Here is a 19795-nt window from a genome sequence, read left to right on the forward strand (position 1 = left end):
CCATTTCTTTTTTCCCTTGCAGCAACAGGTCTACCATCAGATGTACTCCTGCCTGAGTAAAATTTTCGTAGAAGACTTGGAATAAATTAGGAGCTATTGATGCTGCCGGTTTTAGCGAGTAGCTCGCAGTAGTTAGCAGACTGAAGATTGATTTTAGACAATCTAAGCTCTGAAATGAGAATAATATGTGATTATCTCACAGCACTGTGGTCAGGATGTACCAAAACAGCGCTTAGAGGTGGTCACTGTTGCTGTCTTTGTAGTTATTCATTCGTTCACAAACCACACTCTTATTCAGCGTCTCCTGCGTGCCGTCCCTACTGCGGCAGGTGGGGTGCAGCGGTTAACAAGCTAGATGAGGCGGATGTCCTTCTGCCCCGGACTCACCTGCCAGGCGATGAGCAGATAGACTAGGGAGGGCATTTCAGGCAAAGTGGTAAAAAGAAGGCAAGAAAGGGTGATACGGTCAGCGATGCTCTCTCTAAGGAAGGGATTTCGAGCTGAGAACATTTTTTCTTGAGACCTAATTCTCCAAATAGCCAAGTTACAAGTAAGATATTCTTGGCAAAAATGCAGTTACTTTCTGGGGAAAAGCATTAATTTTATCATAGGTTCCCTTTTTTCCTAGAGGCAATAACATGAACTATTACAGAATTTACCGGTTTCTTTTTCCCAACAGATGGTTCTCTGTCTAATTCACCATCGAGTCAACCCATTAAACTGCATCATACAAAATTACCAAGAAAACTGTTAGGTTCTGTGCATTTTCATTGCATGTTCTCCTTGACTTCTTCTTTGTATGTCCTTGCTGTGGTTCTTAATGAAATAACTCTTCTCCGATAGTCGGGGTCACGCCTCTCCTTACATATCCTACAAGGAGAGAATTACGACACCCATCAGGGATCTGGAGATAAATATGCATTGATAAATATTTGATGAAATTGATAAAATATCACTTCAAGCCTTGATTGAATCGAGTGCATTAAAATAGTCCTGAAATACTCAGTAGCCTTCATTGGGAGGCTGCTGAAACGTTGTCTGCACAGAGCTGCATCTGGGCTGGCAGGTGGGCACTGGCTTGTTGGCCTGTCTGTGGGTTTAGGTTCTAGGCCTTTGTGCTGGTGGCCTTGGGAGCGTGTTGTGAGGCACGGTTTGGAGAAAAGTCTCTTTATACCCTGTGTTTCTTTCTTTTCTCATAGATTTTTTTTTTTTTTTTTTTTACTGTTTGACACAATACTTCTTAATTAGGGGCTTGTTTACAAGTTTTAAACATTCATTTGTTTAATAATTGTTTTCTTTTTCCAAGCTCTTTCTGAAAGCTACCTTGGGGTAGGGCAGCTCTTATTTCTGCTTATCCCTCAAGGTGTTTCACAGAGTTGTGAGGGTGTAATAAGTGTCTAAGGCATACTTTCCTATTGTTCAGTAAATTTAACAAAAATCTATTTGAGGTGCAAATATTTGTTCTAACAGCATCATACACTGGGACCCAGCCTTGGTCAGTACTTTTCTGCAACAGAATCGTACTGTAATGCCAATTTCTGGTTTCTATGTCAGCCTCTCTTCTAGACTCTGAGCATCTTGAGGGAAGAGGTATGGAAGGCTCATCGAGTCATTCAGTGAGCATGTCCTGAGCAGTGACTATGTGACATACTAGGCAGTGCCGACACAATGGTGCAGTACACCCAGGCTCGCAGCTCACGATTCTAATATGAGAGAGAGAGAGAGAGACACTAAACAAATACATCATTTAATTTGTAGTAGAGGTAAGTGCTATTAAAAAAGGGAACCTAACCTACTCTTGGAAGTTAGCCTGAGGAAGTGAAATGTAAGCTGTGACCTGAAAGATGAGTAGGAGTTTTCCAGGCTGAGAGGTAGGAAGGTCATTCCAGCATGCAAGTGCTCTCAGCTGTGAAAGAACCTGGTGGGTTCAAGGGACAGGAAAAGGCCAGTATAGATGCAGAATATTGAGTAAGGGGAAAGATCAAGTAAGACGCATCTAGAGAAGTAGATAGGAGTTGGGATCAGGTAGGCCAGGCTAAGGATTTGGGACTTAATCCCAAGAGCCATGAGAAGCCATTGAAAGAAGCTAAGAGGGAAGTGATGCAGTGAGATTTGTGTTTTGAAGATGTCACTCTGGTTGCAAGATGGGGACTTGGACTGAATGAAGGATGGTGCTGAGGTCGTTCAAGGGGGAGGCAATGATGGCTTGGGTCAGGGCACCCAGTAGTGATGGGAATAAGTTGGCAGGTGGAAATACCTAAGAGATTGAGAATTGGCCGGAAGTTGGGTGGAGTGAAATGAGGGCAGGAAAGATGTCAAGGATTAATGCAGTTTATTGAGACGAATGGCTCTAGAGGAAAAGAAGTTTGGGGACCAGGCGGTGACTTCAGTTTTGAACATGTTGAATTTGAAACGCCTTTAAGAGATTCCCAACAGAGATGTTGGGTGAAGAGTTGGATGCATTGGTCTAGAACGAACAGAGTGTCTGGGCTGTAGCCTCTGAGCATCTATAGCATATATTTGGTGAACGAAGAAATGGATGGCCCAGGAACAAACCTTGGGGTTCTCTGCCATTTTAAATTTCACCAGAGGGTGAAAAACTGGCAAAGAAGAGAATGCCCACATGCTGATGGCGAGAGTGTGATGTCACCAGAGCCAGTGGACAGTAACAGTTCAAGAAGGCGGTAGCCAGCTGTGGTCAGCCTAGCGCCAAGGCACTGAGTGTGGTGTGCTCTCAGCAGCGTGTGTTGGGCCTAATGCAGAGAGGTCACGGGTGACCTCAGAAGACAGGCTGATGTGGTTCAAGAAATGGGATGTGAGCAAGTAGAGAGAACCTCCTGAGAAGTCTGGCTGTGAACAGGAGAAGAGGGAACAGCAGCCAAAGGGGATGTGGCTCCACGGGGGAAACTGGAGTGTGTTTAAGTGTTGGTAGAAAGGGATCAGTAGTCAAGGGGCAATTAGAATATTTGATAGCCCAAAGCTCCTGAAGAGTGGGAGGAAGATGAGATCCTAACCTAAACGCTGAGGGTTCACTCGGGGGAGGGCAGACTGCTCCCTGCACTGTGATGGGAGGGAAGGGGGGGAGGAAGGCCCACGGGTGAGCAGGCTCCTGTTTTCTCGGTGAAGCAGCAGGAGAGTCAGCAACTGAGTCCCGGAGCAGGGAGGTCAGTGGGAGGTTTGGGAGAGCCTGGAGGGCTCAGGTGATACTGAAGACAGACGTTTTGATCACACCTAATCCACACTGCTGTGTAATTTTTCCCAGAAGAGTTAGTTATGAAGAACACAGAGCAGCAGGATAACACAACTGATTCATGGCTGGCTTTTTTTTTTCACAACCAGATGTGATAAAAGGTCAGAGAGGCAAGAGAGTTTATGTCACGTGCAACAGAAGGTCGAATACTGGTGGATAGACTCAGACAAGGGAAGGGAGTCGTGATGCGAGGGGACTGATGGTGGGAAGGAAGGGAGATCAGTGGCCTGGAGGTCCCCGTGATGTTGGAAAGAGCCTCAGCAGCGGGGTTACCGGAGTAAAAGCAGCCTGACTGTGAGACGATTTGGGAAGCGGTGCCGTGCTGGGTGGCGACGAGATCCGGAGGGTTTTCTCTGCGTGTGCGGCCCAGCCGGGTTTGGGGACGTGGCCCCTGAGGATGAGCCGGTTAATGATCTGTGAGGGCAGCAGATGGGGTAGGACAACCGGGAGGGCGGGCGCTGGGGCCGCCTCGGGCGACGGGTGGAGCAGGGACGGAGCGGCACCCGGGGAGCAGGGACGGAGCGGCACCCGGGGAGCCGGGCCGAGGTCTTGCTGAGCGGTGGGGGCTGGGGGCTGGGGGGTGGGCCACGAGAGGCCAGCGGTGTTGGGGCCTGTTGCATCAGGAGTCTTCGAGGAGCAGGGAGGAAGCACAGTCGAGGACGGGTGCCGGGAAAAGAGGGCACTATTCTCTCTGCCAGTCCCGGGGCACGTGGAGTGTGAGAAAATGCACGTCTCCTCCTGAAGAAGCTGCAGGGTGCAATGTCTTCACCCCAGAGGCAAGTTAAATCAGAGCTGGGAGTCGGAGAAAGTATTGAGATGAGGACAAGGACCCAGGAGCTTGAACAGGAGACAGAAATCTGAGAGCTGGGGAGGGAGGGGGAAGGTGTGGGATCTTCATCAAACGAGGCCCAGAGCAGCATGACAGGAGGGGGTAGCACATTCCAGGAGCCAGAGAGAGAGAGAGAGAGAGAGAGAGAGAGAGAGAGAGAGAGAGAGAGAGAGAGAGAGAGAGAGAGAGAGAGAGAGAGAGAGAGAGAGAGAGTGTGTGTGTGTGTGTGTGTGTGTGTGTGTGTGTGTGTGTGTGTGTGTGTGTGTGTGTGTGTGTGTGTAGGGGGGAGGGGAGGAGAGGGAAGGGGAAACCAGACTGAGAAAAATCACAGAACAGAGCAAGGGGGTTTCAATCCTGATACTCTTTACATTGCCTCTTGGGCTTGATGGAATTCATCTCTGGCCTGGATTCATTATGTATTGTTTAGTGTAGTATGTGTCGTATACTATAATATTGCATATATATTGATAGTAAAGTATAGAATAGTATAGTATATATAGTATAATATAGTATATATAGTATTGTACGGTGTAGCATATGAAGTGTAGTGTGTATAGTTTAGGATAGTGTATTACAGTATAGTATAGTGCAGTATAGTAGAGTATGCTATATATATACAGTATGGTACAGGACAGTATGATATGGTCTGTATAGAATGGTATCATATAGTGTATGTAGCACAGCACAGCCCAGTACAGAATGGTCAGGCAGTTGGCTCTTCAGCTGCTGGGACACACTTGAGTGGCACAGGGAGGGCCATGTCACTGTCTTCTCTGCGCCCCATTTGCTGGTTCAGTTTCTGTCCACCCTTTGGGGGAGCCTTGCTGTGGCTGAGTGGGAGTTTCATGGGGAGCCACAAACCAGACCTCACCCGCTCACCTGCTCAGCTCATGGCTGTGTTGCCTTTGCCAGTGTTATTCTGTTGAAGACAGGTCATGTTCTTCTGGGGTTTTTTTTTCACTTAAATTTCTTCAATGCCTATTCATTTTGCTCAGCCTCTGATGTTAGTTGCTGTTTATATTATCCATTACAGCACTGATATTTTCTGCTAAATCGTTTTATAAAACATCACAAGTACCCAATAAGTGTTTCCGGTGATGGTTTGTTTTTAATTTGAAAAGTCTTGATGAATATCATTTGCATATTTTAGTCTTTCCAGTTCTTCTTTGCTGAGGGTGTTTTCAAGGTATGTTCTTTTACTTCCTGAAGGGGCAAATGATGTGAAAATCCTTCCAGGTCAAGCTGTTTGTCCCACTCCAGGGTGCCGAGGGATAGGCCATATCCGTGGTCCACGGTATTCAGGACATCACAGGTAAAATTTTTTCTTATTTAAATTATTTCAGGGATGAACTGAAACATGATGCAGATTAGCAGCTGTAGGAAGCATTGTAATGACCCTCTGGGAGCCAGACACCTCCCCATCATACTCCCCCATCGCTGTCCCGAGGCCCCTCTTCAACATTTCCCGTGTTTGCCCAGCCCGCCTTCCTCCGGGCCTTTTGGCCTCCTGAGGCCCGGCCCAGACCACCAGGCTTCCCAGGGCCTCTGCCCTCTGACACTTGTCTCAGCAGGTGCACACGTGCCCCACCCTTCGTCCCTCGTGCTCCTGAATCCTCCCCACAACAGCTGCCCGTCTCGCCACCTTCTTAAGAAAGTCCAGAACCTCCTGCCGCTTCGCCCCTGGCTCTCACCTTGCCTCTGTTTCTTTTTCTCTATCTTTTATTTATTTGGGGAGGAGATAATTCTGTTATAGGATAAAAAATAGCGTGAAGTTATGTTGCAGAACATGCCTGTGTTTTAAATATGTGATAATAGTATGGGGAGGATAGTGCTCATAATGAAAAATAAGTACAAATAAGTGTTGAAGTCCTCGCTGCTTTTTCTGTCACCATCAAGTGGTAAAGTAACGTATAGATAAATTATTCATATTGGTGATCTAGTTACAGAATATGTAAATTAAAGCTGAACGGAATTGACATCAGATTTGTCCAAATACACGAACAGATAAAACAAACACATAGATAACTATGAAGAGAAAAGGATAAATCATATATGTGAAACAAGGAAATGTTTGTTTGGATAAAAGAGATCCACAGAGAAGTCGTCGCTGCGTCAGGTGCTTGCAGGTCTGGAAACCAGTGCTTCAAACAGCTCTAAATGAATCAAAGCAAGTGTTACTATAAGAAGTAATGCTGATGTACATAAATATGTTATATGTGTAAATATAATACACTTACTTGAAAGAGTTCTAAGTCTTTTGTCACAGATATTTAAAAATCAAATACCTACTCTTGCACATGTTTGAAAAAGTGACACAGATTGGTTAGTGTATTACATAAGCTTCTTTGCATTCAAAATCAGACCCTCGTGAATCTCCGTTTGACTTGGCCTCCTGGATGCCCATGTTTTTCCACACAACACTTGTATCATTAAGAACCTTGGTGGTGCAGCATTTCTTGAGTTCTCCGCTCAAAAAGGGGGCTTCCAAGGTGTTGGTAATATTGTTTCTTGATCTGGTGCTGATAACCAGGGATGTATTCAACTTGTGAAAATTCATTGAGCTTAAGTACACTAATAATACTTGTACTTTTCTTTATGAATATATTATACATCAATAAAAAGTTGAAAATTAAAAGAAAACGCTAACACTTAAAAGATTATAATATAGCAACCATAAAAAAGAAAGAAATTGAAGACATGTAGACACCTTGGTTACTTGGACAAGTGCAGGACTCGCAGGTTATAAGAGAGGCCCTGGTGGTGAAGCTGGAGTTCTGTACGAGGGAAGGGAGGAAGAGAGAAAAGGACACGGGGGAGCAGGTGGGGGAAAGAGCCATCCCATCATCGGGTCGGGGTCTGTGTGAGGTGAGGACCCTGTCGATAGAACCACTTTACAGACATTACTAGGGGTGTGTGGCTGTGAATAATCTTCTTCAGGCTTTTCTTGTGTGTTTATGTTAGTTTTTAAAAACCTAGAGCTGCAAAGTCCAACATGGTAGTTCTAGTCATATGGGTCTGTTTACATGGAAATTAATTACAATAAAAAATAATGAAAATTTCAGTTTCTCAGTCGCAGTAGCCACATCTCAGTTGCTCAGGAGCCGCCTGTGGCTTGTGGCTGCCGCATTGGACGGCCCAGAAAGTTCCTCTGGACAGCCCTGAGAGAGCACGTGATAGAAGAATGGGACTTTTAAAAAATTTTTTTACTTTTTTAATTAACATATAGTTGGTATGCAGTATTATATATTGCAGGTGTACAACATAGTGATTCCCAATTTTAAAGATTATATTCCATTTATAGTTATTGTAAATATTAGCTATATTCCCTGTGTTGTGCAGTTTATCCTTGTAGCTTATTTATTTTATACGTAGTTTGTACATCTTAATCCCCTAACCCTATCTTGCCCCTCCCCACTTCCTTCTGCCCAGTGGTAACCACTAGTTCTCTATATCTGTGAGTCTGTTTTCTTTTTTGTTATATTCACTAGTTTTAATTTTTAGATTCCACATATAAGTGATATCATACAACATTTGTCTTTCTCTGACTTACTTCATTTAGCATAATGCCCTCCAAGTCCATCCATGTTGCTGCAAATGGCAAAATTTCATTATATATATTCCATGTAATTATATATACAATTATATATGTATATATTCATATATATATATATATATATATATATATATAATATACCACATCTCCTTTATCCATTCATCTGTTGATGGACACTTAGGTTGTTTCCATGTCTTGGCTATTGTGAATAGTGCTGATATGAACATTGGGCTGCACATATCTTTTTTTCTTTTTTTAAAACATCTTTATTGGATTATAATTGCTTTACAATGGTGTGTTAGTTTCTGCTTTGTAACAAGGTGAATCAGTTATACATATACATATGTCCCCATATCTCTTCCCTCTTGAGTCTCCCTCCCTCCCACCCTCCCTATCCCACCCCTCTAGGTGGTCACAAAGCACCAAGCTGATCTCCCTGTGCTATGTGGCTGCTTCCCACTAGCTAGCTATTTTACATTTGGTAGTGCATATATGTCCATGCCACTCTCTCACTTTGTCCCAGCTTACCCTTCCCTCTCCCCATATCCTCAAGTCCATTCTCCAGTAGGTCTGTGTCTTTATTCCCGTCTTGCCCCTAGGTTCTTCATGACCATTTTTTTTTTTTAGATTCCATATATATGTATTAGCATATGGTATTTGTTTTTCTCTTTCTGACTTACTTCGCTCTGTATGACAGACTCTAGGTCCATCCACCTCACTGCAAATAACTCAATTTTGTTTCTTTTTATGGCTGAGTAATATTCCATTGTATATATGTGCCACATCTTCTTTATCCATTCATCTGTTGATGGACACTTAGGTTGCTTCCATGTCCTGGCTATGGTAAATAGAGCTGCAATGAACATTTGGTACATGACTCTCTTTGAATTATGGTTTTCTCAGGGTATATGCCCAGTAGTGGGATTGCTGGGTCGTATGGTAGTTCTATTTTTAGTTTTTTAAGGAACCTCCATACTGTTCTCCATAATGGCTGTATCAATTTACATTCCCACCAACAGTGCAAGAGGGCTCCCTTTTCTCCACACCCTCTCCAGCATTTATTGTTTGTAGATTTTTTGATGATGGCCATTCTGACTGGTGTGAGATGCACGTATCTTTTTGAATTAGTGTTTTCGTTTTGGGGGCATAGATACCCAGGAGTGGAATTGCTGGGTCATATGGTAGCTCTAGTTTTAGTTTTTGAGGAACCTCCATACTGTTCTCCACAGTGGCTGTACCAGTTTACATTCCCACCAGCAGTGCATGAGGGTTCCCTTTTCCCCACATCCTCGCCAGAATTTGTTATTTGTGGTTTTTTGTTGAAGGATGGAACATTTTTAGGGAACTATGAGGCAGGATATGTTTTGTATCCAGACCTCACATCCACAGGGCAGCCCCTGGTGACGGCGGGTGACTGGGCTGCAGCTCTTCTGCTGGCCTAGACCTTGTTATGCTGGAGCAGGGCTCCTGTAAGAAAAAGGAACATCTTCAAAATGGAATCACCTTAGTGATTCCATTGTCTCAGAAAAGAAAAATGAAAAGCGATGAGCACCTGTACTTGGCTTCTCTCTAGAATGGAAAAAGACAAAAATTAGAGAACTGAGTTTTCCTTGGACTTACATTTTTATATAGAATTTATAAAGCATTTAGACCATCAGGTAAATAAATTCTGACTTACCTGTGAAAAGCTTTTCTTACATTGAACATTATGTTGTGCTCAAGGAAGGGGGAGGAACTTCTTGTTGGAGGAGTGGTGACCGCAAGGCAGTGTAGGAGGGTGGGGTCGCGGGTGATGGAAGGTCGGTTCCTGCAGGTACCGGGCGTTTCTGTCTCCTGCTTTAATCACTTTCAGTGACGGTCTGTCTTTGGCAATTTTAGCTTTGAGGCGCTCGTTACTCATTGACTGACTGATTCCATTTTCAGTTAATACACTGATTTCTTTTTAACAACTAAATTTGTTTTGTTTTATAAATTTATTTATTTTATTTATTTTTGGCTGTGTTGGGTCTTGGTTGCTGCATGCGGGCCCTCTCTGGTTGCGGCGAGCGGGTTTCACTCTTCATTGTGGTGTGTGGGCTTCTCATTGCGGTGGCTTCTCTTGTTGCAGAGCACAGGCTCCAGGCACGCAGGCTTCAGTAGTTGTGGTATGCAGACTCAGTAGTTGTGGCTCATGGGCTCAGTTACTCTGCAGCATGTGGGATCTTCCCAGACCAGGGCTCGAACCCATGTCCCCTGCATTGGCAGACGGATTCCCGACCACTGCACCACCAGGGAAGCCCAAATCTGTTTTTAATTCACTCTAGGTCATGACATTCTGAATGTCATTTCCTAGGTTAGTCAGTTTACTTATGTGACTCTGTGTATAACTTAAGAATTTATTTAAATCCTCTTGTAGTTAACTGGGTAAAAAAATTTTTATATCATTCATAATCTGTGGGTTTTGTTTTCATGTTGTTGTAGTCCAAATCTTACATAGCTGTAAAAGATGAAGAAGATTATTCTTTAGTGCATGTCTTGGTGGTATCTGTTGAGCATGCCTCACACACACACACACGCACACACAGACGCACACACACTCTTACACGTGCTAGAAATTTGCTGTAACACGCCCGAAGTTATTATTATACATTTTGCTTCTTATATGTCAGATCAAGAGATGAGAATTTTAAAGTGTTGCTGCATTCTCCCAGAATCCTAGATGTATTATTATAATCATGTCTAGCTTGAGTTTCCTGAAGAACTTAAATTAAACATTCTAAAATGAAAGTTTTTATTTAACTTATCTCAGATGTGTACCTTTACCAGAGAGTCAGCATTCTATAAGATGCTTTTTACAGTCTCTAGTCACGACCTGAGCCACGGCTCTTGGGTTTCTTGTTCCGTCGTTTGTCCGGCTTTCCGTATGATGTTTTCTTTTAAATGGTTGATCTTCCTGGTGGGTTTTGGGTAAACACAACCTGGTCGTATCACACTGCGTCAGGCCTCTCTCCTCGCAGCCCGGCCCTGGCTGGCCTCAGACTCCTGCCTGGTCACCCCTCACCTGCGAAGAAGATTTTTAAGCACATATTTTTGTGTCTTAAAAAATGAAGAAAAAGTGGAACAAGAAGCCCCCCTGCAGTTTCATACAAAACAACTCAATTGACTTGTGCTCGCAAAAAGCCTTCGGGAAGCTGCTTTTAGGAAGGTGGCTGTTTCAGCTGCTTTTCCGTGAAACTCTCCCAGGCAGTGATGTGCCTGCAAGGAGTGAATGTTGTTTCCACATTTCATGTCAGAATTTCTCACTCAGATGTTGAAGGCTTGGTGTTTTGAAAGGAAGTAAACAATATTCTTAAAATAAGTTGTCAGCATCTTGTTTTGTACAGCTGACAAGAACGGTGACATGAGGATGTCGCTGAAGACGTTTGAAGAGAACATACCACTTTCAGAGATCAGGCAGACCCCTTGGTATCCTTTTTAGATGAATTTCAGACAGGATTACTTTCGTTTTCATGTAAATAGTCAAGGGGTTAAAAATAATATTCAAAGCTGTTTAGAGTTTAGTAGAAGCTGCATAAACCATTATTTGAAAGAAATTGCATCAGTTCTTATCTGTATGAAAATAAGACTTTTGGCACAAAATTATCACACAATTTACATTTTATTTGAATGAATTTACATAGTGAATAAAAAGAAGTAGGTGTATTTGTTTACATAGAAATATTTAAAGATGACAATACTGGGACTACAAGATGTAAACCTACTTAAGCCAGGGTCCAGGACTAGGTATGTTGTTTTTTCTAAATGAGCAGAACATAGACTCCGGAAGCCTTGATCTAACTCTGTGCCATAAAACATACAAGGGTAATTTACTTAGGAAGCAATGATTATTCTTCACACAGAGAGCCAGGTACCGTCAGAATGTAAGGACCCCCGCCCCGGTGCTCCGGGTGGGATGCAGGACCCGAATCGCCAGTGTCACGCCGTAAAGAGCACAAATGGAAAGGAGCACCTGCTGCTCAGGAGTGAGGGGTCAGATAGATCTAAGGCGTTTGGGTGCTCTTCATGGAACCTTCTAGCACAGCTCAGCCTCTGTTTGTGGTTTGCCTGGAACTATTTTGTCAACTCAAGAATTATGATGGAAATTATTTCAGGTTGTTTTCTTCTCTTCACATCTGTTCTCCTACAGATGTGTGGTGTGTGTGGTGTATGTGGCGTGTGTCAGTCACTGTGTTAACGTCTGAGGTTTTAGACTGGCCTGAGTTGGACTTGCAGACCTGCCATTTACTATAACTAGGGGGCAAATGGCCACACTATGCTTAGCCTCAGTTTCCTCATCTGTAATTGGGAGGTCTTTGCAATAGAAAAGGTTAAATTCCATAATGAGACTAAGACACATGTAAGTCTTAATGCACTTTATGATACAGTATCATGTTACTGAAAGCATAACTGCAGGAAATACACTGAGAAACACAATAACATTAGGAGATTTTAATTCATCCATTTGAGACTATGATAGATTAAGTAGGGAAAACAAATACAGATATATAGAATCTGAATAACATGATTTTAAAAAGACAAAGACTGACCGGAAGCTGTATGTCCAACTGAAAAAAAAAAAAACCTACTTAAGAGCACTTTTCAAAACTCAACTATTAGGCCACAGACAACTTATAAATTCTGAAAACCAAAACAATTCAGACCCATTCTCTGATCAAGTGCAATAAAACAAGAAGTTGTTGGGGGGAAAGCCAATCACCTAGAAGACATGCAAAAACATTCACAAATGCAGCTTAAGCAGTCAGAGGGTCAGAGGAGACCCAAACCCAAATCTTAGAAAATCCAGATGGAGTCTAATGAGGACACGAAAGAGATAAACGTCTGGGACGTCACTGTGTGTGTGTTCACAGGTAAATGTAAACCCTACACAGCAAGAAAGAGTGAAAATAAATTACTTAAATATTCAACTAGAAGAGTTAACTGACTTTTTAGATGAGTAGAAAAAGGAAAGCAAGAGCAAACTAGACGTTGAAGTGAATGAACTGGAACACAGAAAACAAGTAAATGGGTCAGAGTACCTTGAAACAAAGCAGCAACACTGCAACAGTAGGCCATCCATGGGGGTGCAGTGGACAGTGCGGTGTTCTGAGAGGTGGGGCCCCCGGGCCACAGCTCTTGGGTTTCTTGTTCCGTCGTTTGTCCGACTTTCCATATGATGTTTTCTTTTAAATGGTTGATCTTCCTGGTGGGTTTTGGGTAAACACAACCTGGTCGTATCACACTGCGTCAGGCCTCTCTCCTCGCAGCCCAGCCCTGGCTGGCCTCAGACTCCTGCCTGGTCACCCCTCACCTGCGAAGCCCTTCTGAGCCGCACGGGGCATGTCAGGTGGTCCCCGAGCCGACACACCCCCTGCAGGTGACCCTTCTGGAGCCGCCTCTGCTCACCTCCCAGTCTGAGCCTGTTTCTCGCAGGTGGACTGCACAGCCGTCTTCCTGGGACCTACCTGCCTGCTGGAATCCCCTCCAACTCCCTCTGTCAGATCCTCCCTGGATTCTGTCTTCATTTCCCTGGTTTATTTCTCCTGGCTTTGGAGCATAGGGTTGTGGGAGATCGTTATTCATTTATTTTTGTGTGTGTCGAAATATGTGTTCTCTCTCCTCAACCACGGTTGTTTAGTCGTGGATAGAATTCCAGTCGGAAAACTTTTCCTTCAGATTATTGAAGACATTGCTGCGTTTTCCTTAAGTTAATGGGAAGTTGGCTGTTGTTCAGATTTCACTTCACAGAAAGGATTGTCTTTCCCTCCCACCCACTACGAGAATCTCACCCCAGACAGGGTCAGGACTTTCTGTGTGTTCCCGCTGTGCTGGAATGCGCCTTCCTCGCTCTCTGGTTCAGTCTGGAGACTCACACCTCTTATTTCCAGAAGCCCCTGTGTGAGTTCTTCTTTCTGCCATCTTTTCTCTTTGCTCCATTTGTTTTCCTTCACAGATGCCCAAATTTTCTCTCCTTTCTTTAAACGCCTTGTCTTTTGTTCGCTTCCTTGGAATAGCTTAACTTTGTCTTACAATCCTTTGATTTTTTTTTTTTTTAACCATACTGTGATTTTTTTTCAGTCTGTGAGAACATGTCCTTATTCTCTGATTTGTTTTTTGTTGCATCCTGTTCTTATTTGCTGGGTTAACTTAACCAACATTGACTGGTTAAGTTAACCCAGCATTGACTTTTTCCCCAGGTACTTGTGTTTTGATTTGTTTTCCAGTTAGGTTGGTCGGCTTCTTTCTGTCATGTGAGAGGCATTTCTCAAGTCCTGGTGGTCTTTCTCCAGGTTCACTCTTTCTTTTTTAGTTAATTAATTTAATTTATTTATTTTTGGCTGTGTTGGGTCTTTGTTGCTGTGCATGGGCTTTCTCTAGTTGAGGCGAGCGGAGGCTACTCTTTGTCGTGGTGCGCGGGCTTCTCATTGCGGTGGCTTCTCTTGTTGCAGAGCACCAGCTCTAGGTACACAGGCTTCAGTAGTTGTGGCTCGCGGGCTCAGTAGTTGTGGTGCACGGGCTTAGTTGCTCCGCGGCATGTGGGATCTTCCTGGACCAGAGCTCGAACCCGTGTCCCCTGCATTGGCAGGCGGATTCTTAACCACTGAGCCACCAGGGAAGTCCCTCCAAGTTCACTCTTGAGAACAAGGCACCAGCAAACCTTGCCTGTGTGCTCAGGGCCTGCCAGCTGGTGGGATTCAGGGGCAGTGGTCAGGAGGGGACTGGCCAATGTCGAGGAGCCTGAGTCACCAGCAGGGACCCCTTCTTCTAGTAAGTGCCTTCCAGAAGAGACTTGCTTCCAGATGTTTCCAGGTGGGTTTTTGTGACATCTTCTCTCTGCAGACTCTTGGCTCCCAGCTTGCCCATTTTCCAGCCTTGAAACTGCATGAACCTCTGTTATCTGCTGTCATTTCTTCTCTCATGCTTTGTCCTTTTGTATTTATACCCTTTCATTTATTTCTTTTTTTAGTATCGAGAGAAAGGATTGATTATCAAGGAAAAATGATAAATTCAGTTTTCCAGTCTGCCATTTTTTCTCTCACATATTTTTTTAAGGGTTTTTTCATGTACTTTATTATTATTATTATTTTTTTTGCAGTACGCAGGCCTCTCACTGTCGTGGCCTCTCCCGTTGCGGAGCACAGGCTCCGGACGCGCAGGCTCAGCGGCATGTGGGATCTTCCAGGAGCAGGGCACGAACCCGTGTCCCCTGCATCGGCAGGCGGACTCTCAACCACTGCGCCACCAGGGAAGCCCCCTATTTTTAATTTTTTAAATAGATGTTTATTGGAATATAGTTGCTTCACGGTACCGTGTTAGTTTCTGATGCACAGGAAAGCGAATGAGCCATATGCATACACATGTCCCCATATCCCCTCCCTCTTGAGCCTCCCTCCTGTCCTCCCTGTCCCACCCCTCTAGGTCATCGCAAAGCAGCGAGCTATCTCCCTGTGCTATGCTACTGCTTCCCACCAGCCAACTATTTTACATTGGGTAGTATATATATATCGATGCTACTCTCACTTTGCCCCAGCGTCGCCTTCCCATCCCATGTCATCAAGTCCATTCTCTTGTGTACCTCTTTATTCCTGCCCTGCAACTAGGTTCATCAGTACCTTTTTTTTTTTTTTTAGATTCCATACATATGCATTAGTATACGGTGCTTGTTTTTCTCCTTCTGCCTTACTTCACTCTGTATGACAGACTCTAGGTCCATCCACCTCACTACAGATAACTCAATTTTGTTTCTTTTTATGTATGAGTAATATTCCATTGTATATATGTGCCACATCTTCTTCATCCATTCATCTGTCAATGGACATCTAGGTTGGTTCCATGTCCCGGCTATTGTAAATAGTGCTGCAATGAAACATTGTGGTGCATGTCTCTTTTTGAATTATGGTTTTCTCAGAGTATATGCCCAGCAATGGGATTGCTGGGTCATATGGTAGTTCTACTTTTAGTTTTTTAAGGAAACTCCGTACTGTTTTCCATAGTGGTTGTATCAATTTACATTCCCACAAACAGTGTAGGAGGGTTCCCTTTTCACCATACCCTTTCTAGCATTTATTGTTTCTAGCTTTTTTGATAATGGCCATTCTGACTAGCATGAGGTGATACCTCATTGCAGTTCTGATTTGCATTTCTCTAATAATTAGTGATGTTGAGCATCTTTTCATGTGCCTCTGGGTCATCTGTGTGTCTTCCTTGGTGAAATGTCTGTTTAGGTCTTCTGCCTATTTTTTAACTGGGTTGTTTCTTTTTTTGATATTGAGCTCCATGAGCTGTTTCTATATTTTGGTGATTAATCCTTTGTCTGTTGTTTCATTTGCAAATATTTTCTCCCATTCTGAGGGTTGTCTTCTTGTCTTGTTTATGGTTTTCTTTGCTGTGCAAAAGCTTTTAAGTTTAATTAAGTCCCATTTGTTTATTTTTGTTTCTATTTCTGTTACTCTAGGAGATGGGTCAGAAAAGATCTTACTGTGGTTTATGTCACAGAGTGTTTTTCCTATGTTTTTCTCTAAAAGTTTTATAGTGTCTGGTCTCACATTTAAGTCTTTAATCCATTTGGAGTTTATTTTTGTGTATGGTGTTAGGGAGTGTTCTAATTTCATTCTTTTACATGTAGCTGTCCAGTTTTCCCAGCACCACTTATTGAAGAGGCTGTCTTCTCTCCACGGTATATTCTTGCCTCCTTTATCAAAGATAAGGTGGCCATATGTGCATGGGTTTACCTCTGGGCTTTCTATCCTGTTCCATTGATCTATCTTTCTGTTTTTGTGCTAGTACCATACTGTCTGGATTACTGTATCTTTGTCGTATAGTCTGAAGTCAGGGAGCCTGATTCCTCCAACTCCATTTTTCTTTCTCAAGATTGCTTTGGCTATTTGGGGTCTTTTGTGTTTCCATATGAATTGTAAGATTTTTTGTTCTAATCCTTTGAAGAATGCCATTGGTAGTTTGATAGGGATTGCATTGAATCTGTAGATTGCTTTGGGTAGTATAGTCATTTTCACAATATTGATCCTTCCAATCCAGGAACATGGTATATTTCTCCATCTGTTTGTCATCTTTGATTTCTTTCATCAGTGTTTTATAGTTTTCTGAGTACAAGTCTTTCGCCTCCTTAGGCAGGTTTAGTCCTAGATATTTTTATTCTTTTTGTTGCAGTGGTAAATGGGACTGTTTCCTTAATTTCTCTTTCTGATTTTTCATTGTTGGTGTATAGGAATGCCAGAGATTTCTGTGCATTAATTTTGTATCATGCAACCTTACCAAATTCATTGATTAGCTCTAGTAGTTTTCTGGTGGCATCGTTAGGATTTTCTATGTATAGTGTCATGTCATCGGCAAATAGTGACAGTTTTACTTCTTCTTTTCCAATTTGTATTCCTTTATTTCTTTTTCTTCTCTGATTGTTGTGACTAGGATTTCCAAAACTATGTTGAATAAGAGTGGCGAGAGTGGACATCCTTGTCTTGTTCCTGATCCTACTGGAAATGCTTTCAGTTTTTCACCATTGAGTGTGATGTTCGCTGTGGGTTTGTAATATATGGCCTTTGTTATGTTGAGGTAGGTTTGTTTTATGCCCACTTTCTGGAGAGTTTTTATCATAAATAGGTGTTGAATTTTGTCAAAAGCTTTTTCTGCATCTATTGAGATGATCATATGGTTTTTATTCCTTAATTTGTTAATGTGGTGTATCACATTGATTGATTTGCATATACTGAAGAATCCTTGCATCCCTGGGATAAATCCCAGGTGATCATGGTGTATGATCCTTTTAATGTGCTGTTGGATTCTGTTTGCTAGTATTTTGTTCAGGATTTTTGCATCTATGTTCATCAGTAATATTGGTCTATAATATTCTTTTTTAGTGATATCTTTTTCTGGTTTTGGTATCAGGGTGATGGTGGCTTCGTAGAATGAATTTGGGAGTGTTTCTCCCTCTGCAATTTTTTGGAAGAGTTTGAGAAGGATCGGTGTTAGCTCTTCTCTAAATGTTTGGTAGAATTTGCCTGTGAAGCCATCTGGTCTTGGACTTTTGTTTGTTGGAAGATTTTAAATTATGGTTTCAATTTCATTACTTGTGATAGGTCTGTTTATATTTTAATTCTTCCTGTTTCAGTCTTGGAAAATTGTAGCTTTCCAAGAATTTGTCCATTTCTTCATGGCTGTTTTATTGGCATGTACTTGTTTGTAGTAGTCTCTTACAATCCTTTGTATTTCTGCAGTGTCAGTTGTGATTTCTCCTTTTTCATTTCTAATTTTATTGATTTGCGTCCTCTCCCTCTTTTTCTTGATGAGTCTGGCTAAGGGTTTGTCAATTTTGTTTATCTTCTCAAAGAACCACTTTTAGTTTTATTGATCTTTGCTATTGTTTTCTTCATTTCTATTTCATTTATTTCTGCTCTGATCTTTATGATTTCTTTCCTTCTACTAACTTTGGGTTTTGTTTGTTCTTCTTTCTCTAGTTCCTGTAAGGTTAGATTGTTTATTTGAAATTTTTCTTGTTTCTTGAGGTAGACTTGTATTGCTATAAAGTTCCCTCTTAGAACTGCTTTTGCTGCATCCCATAGGTTTTGGATCATCGGGTTTTCATTGTCATTTGCCTCTAGGTATTTTTTTAATTTCCTCTTTGATTTTTTCAGTGATTGTTTTTTTCAGTGATCTCTTGGGTATTTAGTAATGTATTGTTCAGCCTCCATGGGTTTGTATGTTTTACAGATTTTTCCTGTAATTGATATCTAGTCTCATAGCATTGTGGTCAGAAAAGATACTTGATACGATTTCAATTTTCTTAAATTTACCAAGGCTTGATTTGTGACCCAAGATACAATGTATCCTGGAAAATGTTCCATGAGCACTGAGAAGAAAGTGTAACCTGCTGTTTTTGGATGGAATGTCTTATATAAATATGAGTTAAATCTATCTGGTCTATCGTGTCATTTAAAGCTTGTGTTTCCTTATTAATATTCTGTTTGGATGATCTGTCCATTGGTGTAAATGAGGTGTTAACATCCCCCACTATTATTGTGTTACTGTCGATTTCCTCTTTTATAGCTGTTAGCAGTTGCCTTATGCATTGAGTTGCTCCTATGTTTGGTGCACATATATTTATAATTGTTATATCTTCTTCATGGATTGATTCCTTGCTCATTATGTAGTGTCCTTCCTTGTCTCTTGTAACATTCTTTCTTTTAAAGTCTATTTTATCTGGTATGAGTATTGCTACTCCAGCTTTCTTTTGATTTCCATTTGCATGGAATATCTTTTTCCATCCCCTCACTTTCAGTCTGTATGTGTCCCTAGGTCTGAAGTGGGTCTCTTGTAGACAGCATATATACAGGTCTTGTTTTTGTATCCATTCAGTGAGCCTGTGTCTTTTGGTTGGAGCATTTAATCCATTCACGTTTAAGGTAATTATCAATATGTTTGATCCTGTTACCATGTTCTTAATTGTTATGTGTTTGTTTTTGTAGGTCCTTTTCTTCTCTCCTGTTTCCCACTTAGAGAAGTTCCTTTAGCATTTGTTGCAGAGCTGGTTTGGTGGTGCTGAATTCTCTTAGCTTTTGCTTGTCTGTAAACCTTTTGATTTCTCCATCGAATTTGAATGAGGTCCTTGCAGGGTAGAGTAATCTTGGTTGTACGTTCTTCCCTTTCATCACTTTAAATATATCATGCCACTCCCTTCTGGCTTGTAGAGGTTCTGCTGAGAAATCAGCTGTTAACCTTATGGGAGTTCCCTTGTATGTCATTTGTCGCTTTTCCCTTGTTGCTTTCAATAATTTTTCTTTGTCTTTAATTTTTGTCAATTTGATTACTGTGTGTCTCGGGTGTTTCTCTTTAGATTTATCCTGCCTGGGACTCTCTGCACTTCCTGGAGTTGGGTGGGTATTTCCTTTCCCATGTTAGGGAAGTTTTCGACTATAATCTCTTCAAATATTTTCTCGGGTCCTTTCTTTCTCTCGTCTCCTTTTGGTACCCCTATAATGCGAATGTTATGTTTAATGTTGTCCCAGAGGTCTCTTAAGCTTTCTTTCTTTTTATTTTCTTTATTCTTTTCTGTGGCAGTGAATTCCACCATTCTGTCTTCCAGGTCACTTATCCGTTCTTCTGCCTCAGTTATTCTGCTATTGATTCCTTCTAG

The 19795-nt window shown here is 42.2% G+C and overlaps 1 protein-coding gene across 1 annotated transcript in view; it reads left to right on the forward strand.

The window, feature by feature from the left end:
• L3MBTL4 (L3MBTL histone methyl-lysine binding protein 4) overlaps positions 1-19795 on the forward strand; it is a gene marked incomplete at both ends in the record, with an annotated part of 301695 nt that overhangs the window by 153716 nt on the left and 128184 nt on the right. The window contains one exon of the mRNA XM_082667113.1: positions 5289-5391. Coding sequence (XP_082523239.1) covers positions 5289-5391 — 103 coding nt within the window. The remainder of the gene's footprint in view (positions 1-5288; positions 5392-19795) is intronic.

The sequence above is a fragment of the Grampus griseus genome, assembly GCF_964374135.1.
Source record: "Grampus griseus genome assembly, chromosome: 12".
Lineage (NCBI taxonomy): Eukaryota > Metazoa > Chordata > Mammalia > Artiodactyla > Delphinidae > Grampus > Grampus griseus.